This window comes from Callospermophilus lateralis, chromosome 16 (genome assembly GCF_048772815.1).
Source record: "Callospermophilus lateralis isolate mCalLat2 chromosome 16, mCalLat2.hap1, whole genome shotgun sequence".
Lineage (NCBI taxonomy): Eukaryota > Metazoa > Chordata > Mammalia > Rodentia > Sciuridae > Callospermophilus > Callospermophilus lateralis.
In genome coordinates, this window is record NC_135320.1 from 81,536,863 (window position 1) to 81,558,151 (window position 21,289).

Here is a 21,289-nt window from a genome sequence, read left to right on the forward strand (position 1 = left end):
CCTCCCAACCCACTCATCCAAATTTGCTTCAATAAGAGTCTCCCTTGATTGAAGTGCATGTTACAGACATAGAAGCACTGGTTTAAGTCAAAGCTGTACATTAACCATTTGGTGGTTGAAAGGACAGAGGTCGAGGCTAGGGACTTTTCTCCAGCCTCCACAAGACATTAGGTCATCAGGTCTCTTGATTCTTGCTATAAACTTGTTGAGTGGAATGGAACACACCCTTTGCTGACAGGAGGCACCAAAATCAACACTTAGAAATGCACTAGAGACAATATTTAGGGAAGGGTCATCAAAGAAACACACCACAAACTAAATTAAAAGCCACAGAAGAAAGAATGAAGGAGGCGGGTTGCTGTGAAGAGGGCGACAGCACTGGAAATAATTTCAAGACTGTTCCCCACTCTGCAGCAGTTTGCTTGGGGGCTGGGGAGGGGGTGTAGCAGCCGGTCTGGCTTTGTTCTCAGACAGCGCTCAGGACCATCCTCCTCTGTTTTGCTTTCCTTGCCTCTGGTCTTATTTTAGCACCCAGCAGCTTGATCTCAGGCAGAAGAGCCCCCTCTGCCCCTTGTGAGGTTGTCTTCTCAGCACTGAGCCCCAACAGTGGGCATCTTGCCACCACCGCCCCTAGCAGAGCCCTGGTGGTGGCTGCCCCCTGCCATTCTTCTCCCTTGGAAACCGCTCTTCTGGCCTGGTGCAGGAGGCAGGGCAGGAAAGGGGATTTTAATTCAGAGTGTTGTGAACTTTGGAACAGGGTCTGCAGAGTAAGATGTTTAAAACACATTTTCAGGCTTGCAGGGACAGAAGTAACTTGGGCTATTTGGGATTATAGGAAGCACAGAAAGAAGGACAAACACATTGGTTGTGGCACTTGATGGTGTGGGTATGTGGGCTTGTTATTATTATTTTCCTTTTTGAAGGTAGTTTGTTCTTCCCTCTTTCTCCATGGCGACAGGCATTTTCATCTGCCATTTATATTATTTTATTTTATATATTTATATAAATACACATATACATTTATATCTTATTTATTTATTTTCTTCCAAAAGAGCCATCCAATTTCTGATCTCTCTAGGGACTGGCCTTTATCATCAAGCCACTTTGCCACCAAAGAAAGAATATGGAAAGTCATCAGCACATACCACAGCTCTGCCCTCACTTATGCAAAACTCATGTCTTTTAAATTTTCTTTTTTTTTTCCATTTGGCTGACCTTCTCAGGTAAGGACAATGAGGATCCCTCCTTCCAGAAAGACTTCTCTACCCACCCCAATTGCCCCACTCCCCACTGCCCTGCCCAGGTTTGCCTCTTTTTACAATCAGCTAGCACTCTACCTTCTTAATAGAATTGCAGTGTTGATTGACAGGTGCTACCTTTAGACAACTGGTATCCATGATCTCCTATTTTCTACGGAACTGATCCTAGCTCTAGGGTGCATCTCTATTGGAGTTGCTTTCTGAAAAAGAGCTGCTTGGCAACCTCAAGCATCCACATCAGTGCTGTTAAGTGCCTACTAAAGGGTTGTGTCAGAATCGAGATCGCCATGGGATGGTGATTTGAAATGTGAGTCCCTGCATCTCAGGTGTGAAACCCTTAGAGATGCCAGAAAGACTTGTTCTTCCTTCCTACCAATGTTGGGAAGGAAGGAACAGTATATGTCGTCAATTTTTAGAACAGTTCAATATGTGGACTTTTACCCAAGATTTGGGAAATTTCCACATTAAGATGTTTGGTAGGAAAGAAATACGATATTAGGGTATAAGCTGAAAATCCAGAAGCCTGCTCTCCCAGCACTTACAGAAAATGGGCTTAGCCAGTGAGCACATCTGCCCTAGGGCTTAACATGAGGTGCAAAGAAGTTGCAGGGAGCAGATAGTGGGCGTAAGGAAAGGCAGCAATGTCCAGTTTCTGCAGGAGGAACAGCAGCACCCTGTGTCAGGGGACAGAGGTGAGCAGCACAAGCAACGTCTCTCACCACTTGGAGACAGTGATGGTGACATGCCAACTGCCTGGTGCTCTGGTGTGACTGGCCTTGTGGCCTGGTTTTATTCCAGCCCAGGTCCCCAGCCTGCTTCTCTTGTGAGTCTGTAAGCTGCCACACCGCCTTTTAATATACTTCTTTTAAATCAGCCAGGGTTGAATTCTTTGGCTTACAACTAGGAAACATGTCTGAAACAACCTACAGCGTGTCTGGCTCAATGAGATGCTGACGCCTGTGTTACGTATGCATCTTCAAACATGTAGTCTACCTAAACTCTTGCACAGTGGTGATTAAAACATCCATTTTACAAAGAAATATCCTGAGACTGAGTGAAGTACACTGCCTAGGTTCTCACAGCAGACTTAAGATCCTAAAGCTGGTTTTCCTCGCTATGGAGTCTACCCTTCGATTTTCAGTATAAGCCAGGTATAGTGTATTCCTGGGCACACAGAGACACTCACGGTCAGATGGACTGATTACATAGATGATGGATGGGTGAATTAATGGGTAGGTGGATGAATGACTGGATGGGTGAGTGAGTGGGTGGTTGGGTGGATGGATGGGTAGTGCATAGAGGGATGATTGGTGGATGGATGCAAGATGGAGGATGGTTGGCCAGCAATATGTTTGCAGAGAAAAAGAAGTTGTAGTCTCTGTTTCAAGTTGTTTAAAGATTCTTGTGAGGAATATAAGGAGGCAATCCATGTGATTATTCCTGAAGCCTCCAGACTGCATTTTGAGATTATTTTTCCAATTGTAGTCTACAGAGCTTTTTCCTTTCCCACCGGATATGTAGCAAGCCTCCTCTAGGGGAGCCAGGCAGTAAGTCAACTAGCAAATATAATCAAATTTTTCTGACATTCTTCTGCAACCTCAATTTGGAAATGTAAAACTCTGATGAATAATCACCACTTAATGAATTAATCAACCAAATGAAGAAAGGCACTGACATTCATGCAGACAGAGTCACAGCAGGCACTGAGAGCAGCCAGGCGCACACAGATCGCATGGAGAACCAGGGCAAGGGCTCCGAGCTTCTCACCTGACGTTCTCATAGCGGTGGATATAGATGCGGTGGAACTGGTGCTGCAGGTGCTCATCCTCCACATTGGTCATGTCGTTGATCATTTCCAAGACCACAAACCGAGGGAGCACAGATAGCACGAGTCGCTCCTGGAAGAAGCAGGGAAGGGGACCAGTTTCATTAGCCTGGCTATCGAGGCACTGATGGGTGGGAGGAGGGTGGAGAAGGCACAGGACTCTCAGATGAACTGCTCAGGGAATTGCTGGTTTCATAGCATTCTATGAACATGGCCACTGTCTTCTGGTCCAGGCAGTGGGCTGGGTGATGACACGATTCAAATCAGGGATCAAGAATGACCTTTACTGGTAATTGGTGTCTAAATTGATCTGAATGATTTTAATGAGTCATCCCTGTGTAGGGCAAGTCCAGGAAGTCCTCCTGTAGGGCAAGGAGAAGTCTAGGAACAGAAAATGGTAACTACAAATGTCCCGAGGCAGCAAAAAGCAACCTTGTAATTGGAGGGTAGTGATCAAAGGGTGCACTAGCAAACTATGAGGAAGGAGGTGTAGGTAGATCTTGTGGCTTAAGATGCTTGCATCTAATTCCAACTGGAATTGGAAGCCATGAAGTGGTACTAAGCAGAAGAGTGACATAAACATTTTGCATTTTAAAAGATTAAAATTAGGAGCACGGTTTGAAGCATGAATTTGGGGAAGGCGCCTGAGGGTGGAGGCAGGGAGATTAACTGGAAAGGTTTCTGCAGCGGTCCTGGTGAGAGGTGTGGTGGAGGTAAGACTCACAGGATTGGCGACCCACTGAGATGGACACAGCCTCCGTGATGGGTAAGTTCTGAATTTGGGTGCTACAGCAAATGTGCTTTAACTATGGAAACAGGGAACTGAGGAGAAAGCAGGCTTAGGGGGCACTACTTCTTTATAAAAGATTAGAGGAAGTGAGACATGCAACCTGAAAGTGGGTTCCAAGACCTGAAAGATACTATTCTTTTATTGGGATCACCACAGTAGAGAAAAGCAAAGTAACTGGTTAATTTACAACACACTAAATCCTAGGCCACCTTCATGTTATGGAAACTGGGCAAGAGTGTAGTGTGACCTCTGCCACATGGTTTGCTGTGGGGAAGGACTGAGTGTGACACAGATGCATTTTACTCTCCATAGTTTCTCATCTTTGTAGTTATGTTTGCATTTTAATAGCTCATAATTATGCATGGATCTTCATAGTTATGTATGGAACTCCATCCATTCTCTTGTGTGGTTATCACATAACTCTGAAAATCAGCACAAGAAATCTTTTCCTTCAGTGGGCAGACTGAGTCTGGAAGAGATTAAATGCTTTGCACAACCCTAGCAGTTAGGATGCCATCTCCTAGCCTATTATTCCTTGGTGGGATTCTTGGTGAAATGGGAAAAGCCCTGGATTTTAGTTTGATGGAGCAGTTTGGATCCTGGCCCCATTGCTAACTAGAAATGTAGCAATAGGTGAGCTCTGTCTTCTCTCTGTGCCTTAGTTCTACAATTTGGCAAATAGAATACTACTATCTATTTCACAGAGTTACTGTGGGAATTCAATGAAGTCAAATATGCGAGGGTCCTGGCATTGTTCCCTTCTCGCCCCTTGCCTCATGCAAATGACTTATGAATGAAGTGACTGCTGAGTGTCCTATGATGGTGTTTTCCTCTCTTGAGTACTGTTCTGTAGTGAGACTGAGAGGTGTGCCTCTTGCAAATGCCCCTACATCATGTCCCCTTCATGGTCATTAGTGCTCCTTGTCAGCTTCCCAGGCACTTGTGGTCCTGTTCACACAGTTGCTGCTCGAAGGGTGTAGGTGCTAACATGAATGTGAAGGGCACCGCTTCCATGCCCACGGTGGGGGTGTTAACTGAAGACATCCTCTGCCGCACTTGGGAGAGCCTGCATAGAGGGGCAATGAAGCTGGGACCCAAGGTGCACACACACCCTGGGACCAGTTTAAGCAGGCATTATGCTTTCACTAGTGTTTTGTCACGGGGGATGTCTTAGATTGGAGTGACAGGAAGGGGGAAGGCTTGTGTTAGAAGGTGAATGGGACTCAGCTGAAAAGGTTGTGAGCCCATGAAATGTTTCAGGTGTGTGTTTCAGGGGCGTGGTTGGGGGATAGAGACAAAGAGTACAGAAACACATTCACTCTCAGCATTATTAAAAAGAAGTTCCTATATACCACAATTTTTCATCTCTGTTTGTATATAAGGTAATGCAAAAAAAAAGAGTACATGTATAATGGTATAGGTTGGTGTGAACATACTTTATATACAGAGATACGAAAAATTGTGCTCTATATGTGTACTAAGGATTGTATTGCATTCCACTGTTGTCGTGTATTTAAAAAGTAAATTAATTAATTAAAAAAGTTTATGTCTGAAATTAAAATCTATGGACATGTTTATGAGGCTCTCTCATGAATCTGTACTTTAGCCATCCATCAGAATGGCGTGGGGGCTTTGTCAAAGCGACTGTGGCTGCCCAATCCTCTGATCCTCTCCAAACTAGCTGAATTGAACTTCATAGGAGTGATCTGGCAAGGAGAGTTTTTTAAAGCTCCTAAGGGTTTGGGGTACCCAGGCAGGTCTGGGAACTGCTGGCCTCCTCTGTCAAGTACTTCTAGGCACATAATGGTACTCAAACTTCACTTAGTTTGGCAAAACAGGTATTTGCAGAAAAGAGCAAAAACGTGGGATTAGTAAACTGATCACTTGGGTTGTCAATAGCAAGAGATCAAGCCAGGCTTCTGATGCACACAGCACTCCTTCTGCTCTATCCCCTATAAATGTGTTCTGTCCCCTCTCACCCCATTCTCGAGGCTCTTTAAGAGTGACTCTACATTAAGGCAGCAGGTGGGATATTTCTATGATATGGGCTAACAGTGTTCGATGAGACCTCAGGGAAAGGAAGGCCACTTCACCAAGGATGATAGGGGAGAACTTCATGAATGAGGGTCCCTGAAAAATGGGCATGATTTCGAACATTTTGTTACTAAATATTATATTCATTTGATGAATATTTATTGAAAATATTCTACATTGAATTTCAGTTCTAGGAATAGCAAGGTTGCTTATAGGTTGCATCCTATAAGCAACCTTGTATGTGGCTCTAAGAGCACACACTGTGGACCAGCACTGAATCAGGGCGCGTCCTACAGTCTCTTGTGCACTTCTCCATAACTATGGTAGGGATGTCTCACTGTAGATTAGCAAAAGAGGAAAATAAAGACCAGAGAGGAAAAGTCACTCCCAAGGTCACATAGGAAGGAAGCACCAGTGTCTGGCCTATCAGACTCCAGAGTTTCTGGAAACTTCTCCTCACCTTACCAGAGAAATCTGTTTCTGAAGAAACATTCCTCAAAGCCTGATTCTCCAAAATCGGAAATCTAATTACCATTGAAGTTGGAGGAGCATGAGCATGTCTATGGTTAAACAAAGCTGCATGTGATGCTCAAGGATTTATTTACTTGAACGCTTTAATTTCAGCAAATGAAAATCAATCAGTGTAGTACCGTTAAAGAAAATGGATGAAAATATGCAAGTGATGCCCAGAATTTTCACATTTTATATTCTGTATACTAAAGGCACTTTTTTGAAAGAAGTTGAGGAGTTTTATAACTGCAAAAATGACACCGTGGTGGGTCTTCTTTTATGGAGCTCCGCTGCTTCTTAGATTTATGGACACTGCATTGGATCTCATGATGAGAAGAAATTCGTCAGAAGCACGTAAGAAAAAGCAATCCATACAATGCTACCAACATGAATCAATGCAAGTTACTGATGTGGAAGGAAATCCACAGTATATAGCTAAGAATAAGATGTATGGATGGCGTGACCCCAATCACGTGCTGCATACTGCACATCTAATTACGTCTCGAGGGGAGTGGCTAGGTTATTAACAAAGTATTGTCTTGGTGAACAATTTTTTGATATCTTTGCTTTCTTCTTAATGTGATATTTTTACAATAAATACATTTTTTCAGAAATAATACAATGATCTTATAGTTAATTAAAGAAAAAGAATTCATCTAAAGTTTAAATCCAGGAAACCAGATGGTTGTCTCTGTGGATCACACAGTATAGCTCTGCCTGCCTCCTGGTTAATCCTGGTTTTCTCCCTGCCCTCAACACACTGTAGGATCCTGTAGGGTGGGGAAATCCTGTCCACCTTGTGTCCTCTATGCTGCGTAGATCATACACTATTTATTGTCATACTGAGCATGTCACCACAGTGCGTGCCACAGTCCCTCCTGCCTGGGATGCCCCAATTAGCACACAGACTCCTACTCTTCTTCAAATCTTAGGGCAAATCTCATTTCCTTGCTGAAGGGGATTAGTCATTCCCTCCACTATCATGTCCCTTTGCGTGGATCTTTCTCAGCATTTGTGACACCACATGGTGCCAGTCTATTTAGGTTTCAGTTGGTCAACTGAGCTCTTTGAGTTTATCTTTTTATATTCAAGGCCCAAACACAATGGCTGGCAAAAAGAGACTTCAATCAATGTGTAAGTAATGAATGAGCAAACAGTGTCCGGTCTGCATAGGAGACACTAGAATAAATCAAGTGAGCCTGTAAAGGGCCGTTAACCTCAAATGATTTCACACCAGTAGCCTGGAGGGTTTTGAATCTCACCAATTACTAGGTCAAGATTTTCATTTCTGAACTCCCAGTCCTGAGGTGGCTGCTGGACTTAGTCAAGGGGACGGCGGCTCAGAAGCCTCTTCCCTTTATGTTGGAGCTGAATGCTGCAGCGGCTTCCAGGGAAAGCTGTGGAATGATCACTCCTGGAAGGCACCTGGGGGGCAGCAGGTCCATATCTTTTCTCTGCATCTTGACATGCAGGAAATGTTATCATTAGGGAGCAACAGCAGGGAGCACACACAGCATTCCCCTGAGCCCACAAAAAGGTGTGAACGGATCTGCTTATAATGAAGCATAATTTATATGCAAGTGGGTGGTGAAAACAGCCATTTCAAGGGATTGAAACTCCCAGTTTATTAGTAATCACAGATAATTGAAAACATAATAATAAACATAGCTCTCTTTTTTTGAGGCCTTTCTACCAAAGTCACCTTCTCGTGGAGGCCTTCCCTTAGGTCCAGATCCAGGTGGCCATGGACTCCTGGCTTATGGCTTAGTGGGCTCCTTTCATGTTTTATTGATTTTTTTTCTTCTCGCAGCCATCGTTATTTAATTTTCTATAGGTTTCACTTATTTATCTTTTTGATTTTTGTCTGTCTATCCCATAATTGGTCCAGGAGGGTGCACATTTTATCTCTTGTTCAGCACAATAAAGCTGGTGCTGAGAAAGATACTGACACTTATTAGACCTCCTGTGCATGTTAGTTGTATGGTTTCTATAATGAAAAGATTATTTAATTGACTTGTTTTTAATCTTTTGTTTCACAAATAATTGCAAAGTAAGAGTATATAATACTATAAATTTGAAAAATAAACCTTATTATACTATTAGTTATTAAAATATTAAACTAAACCAAAATATATATTGACATAAGGTAATGTGTTGTTCTCTCTTTGAATATCTTTCTGGAAGATTTCACAGATACCATCACTTTATCTGCCTTTTGAGTTAGCAAGTACAATGCTGATCCATTGCCAACAACAACGTCCATGATAGTTTTCCTGCTGATGGGCAAAGTGGGTAGTGTAGACACCCATTTCACACATTCTTCATTTAACATTCTGCCTTATGAAAAATTTATCTTTGTATGAAACTTAAAAAAAGTAAAGTAGCTGCAAAACTATAATTTACAATTCCTATAACAATACCTGAAGGTAAGCACTGCAGTAGGTAGTCAGTCAGCACAGTGGGGGGCAGGGTAGAACCCCAGGCCTGCCTTGTCATGGGGGAGACACAGATATTAATCAAACAGGTTAAACAAACAGATTACTCCTCTGCAACAAATGCCAAGGAGAAGACATGCTCAGTGAACTCAGGCTACAATAGAGGATTAACTGGGGATGGCTGATTAGTTGAAGCATGTGTGTGTGTGTGTGTGTGTGTGTGTGTGTGTGTGTGTTGTGTGTGCACGTGTATGTGCTGGTGGGTGTGGGATATCATACTAAGAAGAGAGAACAGCATATGTTGGGCTTGGTAGAAAAGAAGGCACAGCATGTCTGAGAAGTCAAAATAGGGGCCATGGCTGGAGTCTAGTTGGGTAAAGTGAAGTGGCGTGAAGTGAGGGGACACAGACAGGCAGAGCCTTGTTGATCTTCATCCTGGGAGTGACGGGAAGCCACCGAAGTGTTTTGCTCAGGCATCGAAGACATGATCAGACATTTTAAAAAATATCATTTCAACTGGAATATTGAACAGAGTAGATTCAATGAAATGGTGCATGTGAGGAGAGAGAGGCATGAAAGCAATTAAATGGTTAATGCAAAACATCCAGGCAAGAGGTGAGAACCACTTAGACTGAGATTATGGCAGAAAATGTGGGCACATTAGAGGGGTATTTGGGAAACCTGTATGAGGAATCATGAAAGAGGGCAAGAGGGGTGTCCAGGAGGACTTCTGGGTTTTTGGATTTGTCAAGGATGGGAGCAGGACTTCCCAGGGACAGGTCTTAAACTTCCCTCTGGAGTGGGGAGAGGAAGTGAATGTTAGGGATGCTCCGTGGAACTTCCCTGCATTCCCCAGTGCCAGATGTCACCAATGGACTCCAACACTGATTGCAGCCCAGATTTAGAAATAGGCTGCAGGCATTACTGGGTGAGTGGAATGAACGAAGGGAGTGAAACCTATTTATTAGTCATCCTTGAGCTATTGTCATCAAGCAAATCAGGGTCCTTGGCTGACTTTTTGCTCCTGCTTGTCCAACCTTAGGCTGCACGGAGAAGAATAACCACCTATGCACAGGCGAAAATGGTACAGCCCGAAGCAGCTTGGTGGTGCTCAGAATGGGGGTGGGTATCTCCCTTCCCCCAGGGATGAAGGCAGACAGAGGATGAGCCAGCACCAGAACTTACACTGATGTTGTATGCAAATTTCAAGTAGGGGACAGGTGAGAGCCTATCTTCGAACAACCTGGGAGTGGGAGGTGGCGCAGGAGTCAGTGAGTGGAAACCAGGGAAGGCTAGAGTTGGGTCATGTGACTGCATGGCCAGGGCTTCGATGGCTCTAGTCAACACAGCTGTGGCAGGCTGCTCCCACAGACTGCTGACGTGGTTCTGGTTTTAACACAGTTCCTGGTCCTAATCATGCCATTTCCTGAATCTAAACCCTGCAGTTCTTAGAAGAACAGCCAGGCCCCTTAGAACACCTGCTAGTGACTGCTTCAGGTTCCAGTTACTTCTTACCCACTCTCCTGCTCCCCCGCTCCTGGCTAGTAACACAAGGAGGGTCTTTCCCTTCCTAAAAATCCCCCATCGCATTCTTGACTGCGAGTCTTCTCCCCTGTCCTTTAGGTCTCCACTCTGAGGTCACTTAACATCCCATCCTTCATCAGATCTAGGTGCTATTGCCCTGCCACACAGACTCTTCTGTCCCTCAATTTCCCCTCTCGAAATGCTCATCACACACACTGGGTTGTCTGTCTCCCTGACAAGACTGAGTGCTTTGAAGACAGTGACTTCGTTCTGTTCCCCTCAGGATCCTTGGCGACTTCCTCAGTGTTTAAAAGCAGTAAGTGCTAAATAAATATCTGCTGAACAAGCTGGTGAACTCCTGAAAGGCAGAGCTCATGTGCAGCTCAAGACTGCATCCTCCATGGACGTCAGCACCACCCCCAACATAGAAATTTCCAGAACTATCTGTTAGAGTCTCTAAGTGGCAACACAAATTCCATCCTCAAGTGTCATGTCATCGAAGCTCTCAGGAGGGATTTTGAAAATAAATTTTTCTAGCAAAATTCCCCCAACACTTAGGCTTGCCAGCCTCCAGCCATTTGTGCTACTGGCAACTGTCCCAGGTCCTCCCTCTGTAAAACATTTTCTGCAAGAGGATGGGAGTTTGCCTGGAGTCTGCTTATAAAAGCCCATTTTCAACACTTTTTGTTTCCCTTGAATTTGTTCACTGCTTGAGAAACATCATTCAGATTCCCTGAAAACACAATCTGAAAGAAAATCAGAAAGTTTGCCCTTTAATACAATTCCCAACTCCTGCTGGGACACAATATATGCTTTCTTGGCTTTGGATATCAGAAGTTCAAGAATCTCTCCTGGAGCCAGGCTGTGGCCCTGGGTGGCCTTTGGGCTCAGATTCTGCATGTCTTTTTCTCCCTGGGTTTTCCCATTTACATGAAAAGAGACCCTGAGCTGATTCAAAGTCCATCAGCAGCTCCCATCTGGATTCCCCTCTCATTTCACATAGCATTCTCTATTCATGTTGTCAAGATGGATTCACAGCATCAATTGCCACAGTTGACCCCGAGGGGAAGTCAAGGTGCAAACAGTGAGGGATTTAGGACCTTTGTTTCACCCAAATGCTTACAGTGGGAAAGAGAAAGGGAGCAGGGCAGCTCGCAAGGCAGGTGGCACTTCTGGACTCCTGTGCAGCCCCAGTGTTTCCGAATGGCTCCTGGAAGCCCTGGCCACTCTCAGTTCTTTGTGATTTGTGAGCCCTCTTGTCATCCTTCCTTATTCTACTGCAGCAAAGCAGGGATAACTGCAGCCAAGGTCCAGGCACAGGGAGGACTAGCATTTTAGTGTTAGAGAAAATTCCTTGATTTTAATGATCACACACCACCAGCACACCCCGTGTTTCACATCATTGCCTAATTGAAATTTGATGTTAATCACGGTTGTTCCTTTATCCCAGTTTGCATATTGTTATGATTTAGATGTGAGGTCCCCCCAAAAAACTCACATGAGAGATAATCCAAGGAAGTTTAGAGGTGCGGTGATTCGTTATGAGAGTTTTTCCCTCCACTGATATGGATTATCTCTGTGGTAACTGTAGGCAGGTAGTGTGGCTGGAGGAGGTGGATCACTGGGGGAGTATCTTTGGGGTATGTTTCTGTCCCTGGGGAGCAGAGCTCTCTCTCTTCTTTCTGATTGCCATGTCCTGAGCTGTTATCCTCCACCACACCCTTCTGCCATGATGTTCTGTCTCACCTTGGGTCCAAAGCAATGGGGTCAGCCATCTATGAACTGAGACCTCTGAAACTGTGAGCCACAAATAAACATTTTTCTCCTTTAAAATTGTTCTTGTTAGGTCCTTTGGTCACAGAAGGAAAAGACTGCCGAAGACAGTGAGAATGAAAGTATTTCAACCAGGTAATCCAAAGTCATGCATTTGGTAAGTGCACAGTGAGGACTTAAGTCCATTTGTTGTTGTTGTTGTTTTTTATTTCTATAACTTGGATCATAATATATCCATGTCATAATTTATTTACTAAGTCAATAAGCAGGTGGCACAGGGCTGGGCATGAGGCTGATCAGAAAGTAAAACCATTCCCTTTATAGAGCTAAAGTTCCAGAGGCAACTGATAGGACATGGTAGAGCTCAAGGGGAGTGGCTGGCTGCTTTGTCTGAATGGTCAATGAAAGAATCTGTAGGGAGGACCTGCCCTGAAGGAGCCAGTCTTGGCTTGTCAATGTTTTTCATTCATTCAACAAACTTGTATTGAGATCCTACTATAGACCTCGTAGTGTATTAGACACTATACTTCTATGTTGGTGATGAACAAGGCTAGCAGGATCCTGGATTCTGTGGGGGCTTGCAATCTCAGTCCTAGAGATGGCAGGAAAGATAGGTGATAGCCATGGTATCACAGAAGTCCAGTAGAGACGGCTGGCTGGAAGTGACTTGATAAGTATGATAACATCAAAGCAGTAGCAGACCCTGGCTGGAAAGGTGAGTGGACAACTCAGGGGCAGAAGGTGGACTGTTCCATCAGTGGCAGAAGTGGTGACAAGAGAAAAGAGAAGTGGGCCCCAGAGCAAGACAGAGACAAAGTGACCAGGAAGAGCTGGAGAGGTCTAGGTGTTGAGGCTCAGGAATAAGCCTGTGCTCACAGCTGAGATAGGGGCTCCCCTCTCCAGTGTTTTTAGCCATGTAGGTGAGTCATGCACTCCTTTGATCACCAAGACTGAACCTGGGGTTCCTTCTCTAATTGGTCCATGAAGCTCCCCATGAATCCCTGTGTGTAGGTAGAGCTGCCTGCTTCTGCCTCTGTGAAACCCATAGCACCTGTACCACCTAGAGTGGTGGAACCTCCTGCCTGACCTCTGCTTGACTGGTTCTCTGGCTTAGCTGATTTGCAGGATTACCCCATTATTTGCAGGCCTGCTCAGGCATGTCCACAGGGCAGAGCTGGTAGGAAGCTTTGTGAATGTCTGTAGCTGGGATTCCATCTGCAGCTCCAGGTTGGCCAGGAGTCATGGAATTTATTCCCAGACCCACTGTCAGTTTTGTGCTATTGGACTTACTTCCTTCAATTAAATCTTAAGTAAAAATATTAAATAACTAAGGAAAGAGAGATGTTTGTAGGAAAAAGGAAGCAGATGGGTTGGGTGTAGAGGGGTGGAAGAAAGCCCCAGAAAAATGAGGCAAGGGCAGGATAGGAATGACAAAATATAGTGCATGCTGTGGAAGGGACAGATAAATAAAAGGTAACTTCCAGAATCCGACCAACAATAGTACCTAGCTCTGAATAGAGGAAAACGAATCTGGGCACTTGGTGCCTACTACAGGAATCATGTACATGATGTACATAGGTTCTGGGTGTGAACCAGAGCTAAAGCTGTCCTTTCCCAGACTGAATTAGGGGCATCTGCTTTCCTCCCAGTCCCATAGTTTCCCTATCTATAAATTGAGAATCATAACAAGAACATCTATTTCAGAGTCGGTACAGAGTTAAATGAGTTAATATTTGTAAAAGAATTAGTGTCTAGCACATTGTAACCACAGCTCATGTATTTGTTAAATTCACTGATGAGCATACTCTATTTTAAGCATTGCTTTAGAACTCTAATTGTATTTTGGCGCTAAAGCTATTGAGCTTTTAAAGTAGGGACATTATCCAGGAAATACAAGGGAAATGAATAGAGATAATATGGGAGATGGCAATTGTGCTTTTTAATTTTTGAATTTTTAATTAAAAACAATATTTGTTGCCAGACTCTTGACTGTGGCATTTGAATTTATATTTTTAAAGGGCTTTCATAAAAATTTTTACCCAGAACTGTTTCTGAAAGCTAAATGTGAGCACAGGCATGCAGAAGCTGTATCTTCACTGGCTCAGGAAAGTCTGCTCTGTGGGTGCACTTCAGGTTGTCTTAGCAAGGGGCTGAGAGCCTGGGTAACATCCATATCTACCTTCTGGTGGTCTCAGCCCCTAGGAACTCTGGTTCTGCTCATAAAGGCAAAGACTGAAGTGTTCTGGAATCAGACAAGATTGCTGGCTGAGCTCAGCAACTGAATCGCTCTGTGACTGTGAGAATATCCATGACTCATTTGAGCCTCAGTTTCTTCATTGACAGAATGGGAAAAGTAATCTCTGCCTCCCAGGACTGTTGTTTAGATTACATGACAAACCTCCTTATATAGTTCCCGGACATACCAGGTGCTGACCAAACAGCTGTGGCCATCCCATTTGTTTTAATTCATCCACTCCCCAACTTGAGGGCCTTGGCCTGCATTGCACTCTATATTGGGTAGTCTTTATTCCATGAGTTGGAGTATAACTTAAAGAAGGCACAACATGCAGACTTCAGGGATTTTCTTGTTTTTCCTTTCCAGGAACCAGTTTCTCAGGTTGCTTCATCAGCAGTTTCCAGATAGATCAAATTGGAAACTTGGGGATGAAAGTCTTTCCTCACTTGTCCAGTCTGTCAGTCATTGCTGAATGCTACTGGTTTGACCAGAGACTCCTGAGTTCAAGGCTGACCAAGGTCAGGCCTTCACAGTCTGTAGCTCAGATTCTGTACCTTAGCAGTGTGACCTTAGGTGAGTTATTCAACTTCTCCAAGCCTCATTTCTGTCTCTTATAATTGATATTAGCAGCTCCCAGAACCCAGTGAGGCATGCCTTTGTAACACGCTTAGCTGCAGTAGCATGCCATGGAGCTGGGTGGTGGGGAGGAAGAGAAGAGAGGTCTGTGCCAGGTTAGGCAATAAGGAGATCTCTTGTCTGTAAAGCATTTAAGATACTAGCACAATGACCCTGCTAGGGTCCTGGGTGCCTCTGACCCAGAGCTTACCGGACCTGAGGCTTGTGCCTACGGTAACCTTCAGCTGAGGTCCTGGTGTGACACAGCAACAACTCTAGCATTATGAAATGAAAAGGAAGGCACTTTTTTCTTTGGTAATAAAATGATAAACCAAAGGCAATATGACACTCGGGCAAAATGCTGCACTCTCCTGAAAGGAATTTAGTCAAATGTGAGGAATAAAGAGTACATTTGCTGAGCCCGGAAGACAATTAGGTACTGAATCTGCTGTTAAGCAGCTCCTCTTGGGAAAAGCTTTCTTTTAAGCACTTCTTAGGGCTTGAAGGTTTTAAAGTCTTTTAAGGGAGTGCTCAAAGTTTTTTTTTTTTTTTAATATATAGGTTTTGCCACTTTTCTTCAGTTCAGAAGCGCTAATAAACATTATGCCGTTAAAACCTGGGGTGATGGCAATTTTATGTGTCAACTTCACTGATGCCCAGATGTCTGGTTAGACAATATTCTGGATGCTTTATGAAGGTGTTTTTAGATAAGATTAACATTTAAACCGATAGATTGCTTTCCATAATGTGGGTGATCCTCATCCAATCAGGTTGAGGCCTGATTTCATTCACCAGTACCTCCCTTTTCTGACTCCTCCTCTTTCCCACTAGTACTCTTCCTCTACTCCACTGCTCAACCTTCAGGTTTCATGAGATCCATCCCCCCATTTTTTTTTCTTTTAATATTTCTAGCTTGCACATAGAAAAGAAATTCAACTTTCTGAGTTTGGCTTATTTCATTTAACAGTGTTCCCAAGTTCCATCTATTTTTCTGTGAATTATATAATTTTATTTTTTCTTTATGACTGACTACAACTCCTTTGCGTGTATATACCACATTTTCTTTATACATTCATCTATTGATGGGCACCAATGTTTGGTTCCATAGTATGGCTGTTGTGCATTGTGGTGCTATAAATGTGGGTATGCATGCATCACTATAGTATGGTGACTTTAATTCTTTAGGATAAATACCAAGGAGTGGTACAGCTGATTCAGATTATGCCTAATCTTCTGAGAACTCTCCATGCTGATTTCCATAGTGTTTTACTAATTATAATCCCACTAACAGTGTATAAATGTTTTTTTTTTCTCACATTCTCACCAGCATTTAATATTTTTGTATTCTTGATGATTGCCATTCCAACTGAAGTGAGAGGAAATCTCAGTGTAGTTTTGATTTTCATTTCCACAAATGCTAAAGAGGCTGAATATTTTTTTTATACATTTGTTTGCCATTTGTATTTCTTCTTTTGAGAAGGATTTGTTTAGTTCTTTTGCCCAGTTCTTAAATAGGGGTTTGTTTTTTTTTTTTGGTGTTAAGTTTTTGAGTTCTTTATGTATTTTGGATATTGATCTTCTGTTGGAAGAGTAGCTGGCAGAGATTTTCTGTAGGTGCTCCTTCACCCACTTCATTGTTTCCTTTACTGTTCCAAAGCTTTAAAATTTGATGCCATCCCATTTATTAATTCTTGCTACTATTTCCTGAGCTTTGCTACTGAAAAATTCACTTTCTTCGCCTGTAGGTTGGGTGTTGAAGTTCTCCAGTCTTGATGGCCTTAGGGCCAATCTGCCTTAGAACAGCAGATTTTGGACCTGCCAGCCTTCATAATTGTGTGGGCCCAGTGTTTAAAATAAATTATCAATATAAACTTTGTTTTCCTCCTTCTTCTTATCCTTCTCAGAGACAATCTCTCTCTCTCTCTCTCTCTCTCTCTCTCTCTCTCTCTGTGTGTGTATATGTGTGTGTGTGTGTGTGTGTGTGTGTGTGTGTGTGTGTTCTGTTTCTCTACTGAATATTAATATACCATGGATGGTTATTATTGCTGCAGTTGTCACTGTAACTCTTATCCTTAGCTACACTTGGAGGTCTGATTGTTGTGTCATCTGCAAACCCTGCATTAGGTTGACCAGGACTTCCCAACAGTGTGCTTAGCCATGAGATGTGACAAGAACAGATGATGTCTTGGTTGTGCAGTTGAGGCTGATGGAGCCCCCAGGGTAGTCACCTCTAGCCAAGAGCACCACTGTTAGGTGGCCTAGTACAAATACTCCCATTTCTCATACATGCAATAATGTGGACTTATCAGAAACCACTGTTTCTTCTGCACCACTCCATGGCTCCCAGTAGAGAACAGAGAGGGATGTTCAGAGAAGTTTAGGGACTTGCTCAAGGTCACACAACAAGTGAATGATAGTGCCAGGATTTTAATTGGGTTAGTCTCTAAAGAGGATGGTTTTAGAGAGTCATCAAAGCTCTCAGGATTTTAATTGGGTTAGTCTCTAAGGAGAATGGTTTTAGAGAGTCATCAAAGCTGTAGAAGGAGGACTGGGACCTGCCCTGAGATCTCTCCATTCTGGGTTTTTCCCTCTTATGAAGGTGCTTGTGGACTAAGCTGGCATGATATGAATATGATATATGTACCTAATATATCATGTTGATCTATGTTCATTACATGATGATTGTAGGTCCTCACTGTAAGGACAATGACATCTTTATTAGTTTCGGAACTGCCCTTGGCTCAGCTACTCATGTCATTTTAACCCAATCTTCCTAAATCCATGTAGCCTCTGCAAGCAGCTCAGGTGGTTTCTCCTTGGAGGACACTGCCATGGTCCCCCAGCTAGAATTCACCAACTTCAATGGATCCATTGGAGGGAGCCATTGGAGGGTTTTAAATATAGAGATTATTCTTTGTTTCTTTTTAGGTTGCTCTCAATTCTGGTTGGATAATGGCTTTATAGGAGAGAAAGAATAGAGAGAAGAGAGCAGTTAAGTTATTGTGAACTTCCAAGGAGATATAATAGGAGCTCAGAACATGGTGGCAGTTAAGTCACATGGAAGGATTTTAGATCTAGTTTGGATTTGATTTGGCAGATTGAATATGGGGGATAAAAGAAAAAAAATCTTGTTAAGTGAAGCCTTGGTACCTAGAAAGAATTTAATAACTTTGAGCTATTGATGGTACTATTAATATGCTATTGGAATAGTTGAAGTCTGGTGACTTTTACATATCTGTAGGCTTAGCATATGTCTGGTATACAGTAGAAGTGAAATAAATGTTTGCTTGCTAACTATATCTCTAGTTAATGCAGTGTTGAGAAGAGGTATTGTCATGCTGGTTATGTGTTTGACTTATAAACTACTGGTTAGAGAATTAGCTAGCTCCTGTGTACCATACTCTTGCTAAGATTATTTAGAAATAGAAATTCTTTTCGCATTTAGAAGGGTTGCTGAGAGAAGGGCTCTTACCATAGTTTAAGGTATGGATCAAACAGACACTGGATGTGATATTGATACCCATCACTGGAGAACCCTACATGATCTGCATATTACCGTGGAAGTCACAAATTTGTCTTATCTCTACCTCTCTGAGTACAATTACAAAAAGGGGTTCACCATAGTGTTATTCATTCATTTGTTCAAATAATCATTTAGTAAATAGTTTTCCAAGCCTTTCCTCAAAATAATGCAATTTACTAAAGAAATGGTTGCTGTCTTGACAGCATTTCAGGCAAGTAAATAAAGATACTTGTGGGTAGAAACTGTAGTGTTAAGTGTAAGGCCTTGGATGGTACAAATCCAGCTGAGGTCAGGTTGCACCAGCCAGGGAAGGCTTCCCAGGAGAGGAGATACTGGGAGAGTTTTGGGGGATAACAAGCTCCAAGGAGAATGGGTTCGAGGAGAGACAATTGGATAGGGGACGCGATGTAACAGACGATACTTCAGGTGGTCGCATGGAGAGTCAGCAGGGACTGGGGAGTGAAGGTGCTTGTGGACTAAGCTGGGGAATATGAACATCATCCTGAAAGCTAAGGGGATTTGCTAAAGGAGGATTTTCTTATTTGCATCAAAGTATAATTTGCAGAGAGAAAAGTGCAGACATCACAGAGTTGTGTAGTTCTATGAGATTTCATAGACTAAACCCACTCTCATCAGCAGATTGTAGACCTAAAATTAGACCCTGCCTGTCAGCTGTCCAGAGACCCCATTCCCCTGTCTAGTCACTACTCCTGTGTGGAGGAGTGAGGGCATATTTCATCAATACAGCAAATGCCTATGATGGAACAGCAGTCTTATTGACAAACCCAGCACCAGCAGCACCATTAGCGAGCCCTTGCTGTCTCATTAATCCTTATGACTGATGAGGTAGATATGTTTATTGATGCTGTTTCACAGACGTGGAAACCGAGACACTAAGAGGTTAGGCATTTGTTCCAGGAAAACAGAGAAAGTAAATGGCAGAACATGGGTGTGAACCCAGGTGTCTGCTTTCATTTGTGGATTCTGAGCACCCAGGCTCTATGCTGTGGAGTCTGATTCAGAGATCACCCTTCACTTAGGTGTAGTGGATCACCTGGGGCTGTCCCAAACTTCTCCATGCTTCTATATTATGCAGTGTCACCCACAACTCATGCACGCATCTGATCGACTGACTGTTATTCAGCAAATCTGCAATAAGAAAAGAGGAATGAGTCTGTGATTGACACTGCAGTCTGTGCTGGGGAGGGCAGTGAATAAGCTTCCTTCTGCTTTCTCCTTGCTTGCAGTCTAGTTGTCTGAGAGAAAAATAAATGACCTCAATAAAATACTAATGATCTTTCAATATAAGTCTGCACAGGGCACCGTATGTCCCTTGCATATTCCAAAGAACTACCAGGATAACGGAGGTGAAAACTGGAACACTTTGATTTTGTTGTGGGATCAGGATTCCTGGCACCTAGATTAGTTTTTTTCCTGTGTCTGAGCTTCATCTGATGAAGCTGGCTTCTTTCACTCTACATCCAGGAAAAATGGGTCACTTCTGGGTCTTTAGGTCTTATGGCTTCCAGAAGCCCTGGCAGGCTGTCTTCCACCCCCCATCCAGGATTCCTCCTTCACACAGTTCCAGCTTCAGCTCCTTGGATACTCCAGGCATCTAGTTTTCTTGTTGTTGTTGGGGATATATTTTTTTAATTATTATTAATTATTGTTCACTTTTTTTTTTTAAGTAACTTTGCTGGTTCCTTCTCCTCTGCTCACCTGTTTTCATGTTGGGGAATTCCAGAGTACAGTACTATGGCCCTTCCTTCCTTCCTAGCTCCTCCCTGGATTACCTCACCCAGTTAATGGTGTAGGTATGTTGATCACTTAGAGAATGTGCTTCTATCTTCCTCTCTCCTGGCTCTAAGATCACAGATCCAGCTAAGCCTGGCAGCTCCCTAGGATGCCTGTCGGTCAGTCTAGAGTTAAGGTGCCTGGTGTGCGTGTTTTGGCCTCATCTCCCATGGCTACCCCTTTGAGCTTGATCCTCTAGCAACATGGATCATCCTGCTTCTGCTCACATTCCACCTTTTGGCCATGGTGTTGGGTCTTCCTTCTGCTTAGAATAGTCTTCCCTCGGTTCCTTGCTTAGCTTTCCCTTTTCACTCAGGTTTCAAATTTGCCAGCAACCCAATCTGGAGCAGTATTCTAGGTTGTCTTTGTTACTTTGTTATTTTGTCTTTGTTACCAACTCCTTCTTTTCTAATTCATAGCATCCATCTCTGTGATCATGTTTGTTCCTTTGCTTATCCTCTATCTGCTCTTGTCTTCCCTGTGGGATTCTTAGGACTTGAAGCAGTATTGGGGACATACTAAGCGTTCAATATCAGTTGAATGAACTTGGGAATGGTCCACTTCACCTCTTTATGAGACAAGCCCAGAATGGCAAATGGATTGGAGGAGGGCCAGCAAGAAGCAGATAGATAAGCTTTAAAGGTTACAAAGAGCCAATCTGAAAGAAGAAACTGTCAAATCTTGGTGAGACACTCAAGGTAGTGCTCAAAGAGCGTCTAGGGTCCCTGAATTAAACATTCGAGAACTGATTTATATGTCAACTCTCCATTAACAGGCATCAATTGCTTAGAACGTCAATTTCTTTGACATTTCAGGAGATCAGAGATTTCAGTGTATTTGGGTTCATACACATGAATATAAGTCCACAGTCTATTATTGTCTCCCACCATGTGTGCTTTGCTAAACCTTTGTGTTCCAGTAATCAACAGAGCTAAGATAAATTTGCAACACACACACACACACACACACAC

General features: G+C 43.2%; 1 protein-coding gene across 3 annotated transcripts in view; it reads right to left on the reverse strand.

The window, feature by feature from the left end:
• Window positions 1-21,289, reverse strand: part of Adcy8 (adenylate cyclase 8) — a 214,448-nt gene that overhangs the window by 129,815 nt on the left and 63,344 nt on the right. For all 3 annotated transcript variants that reach the window (XM_076835574.2, XM_076835573.2, XM_076835572.2), the window contains exon 3: window positions 3,027-3,157. In XM_076835574.2, the coding sequence (XP_076691689.1) occupies window positions 3,027-3,157 (131 nt within the window). The remainder of the gene's footprint in view (window positions 1-3,026; window positions 3,158-21,289) is intronic.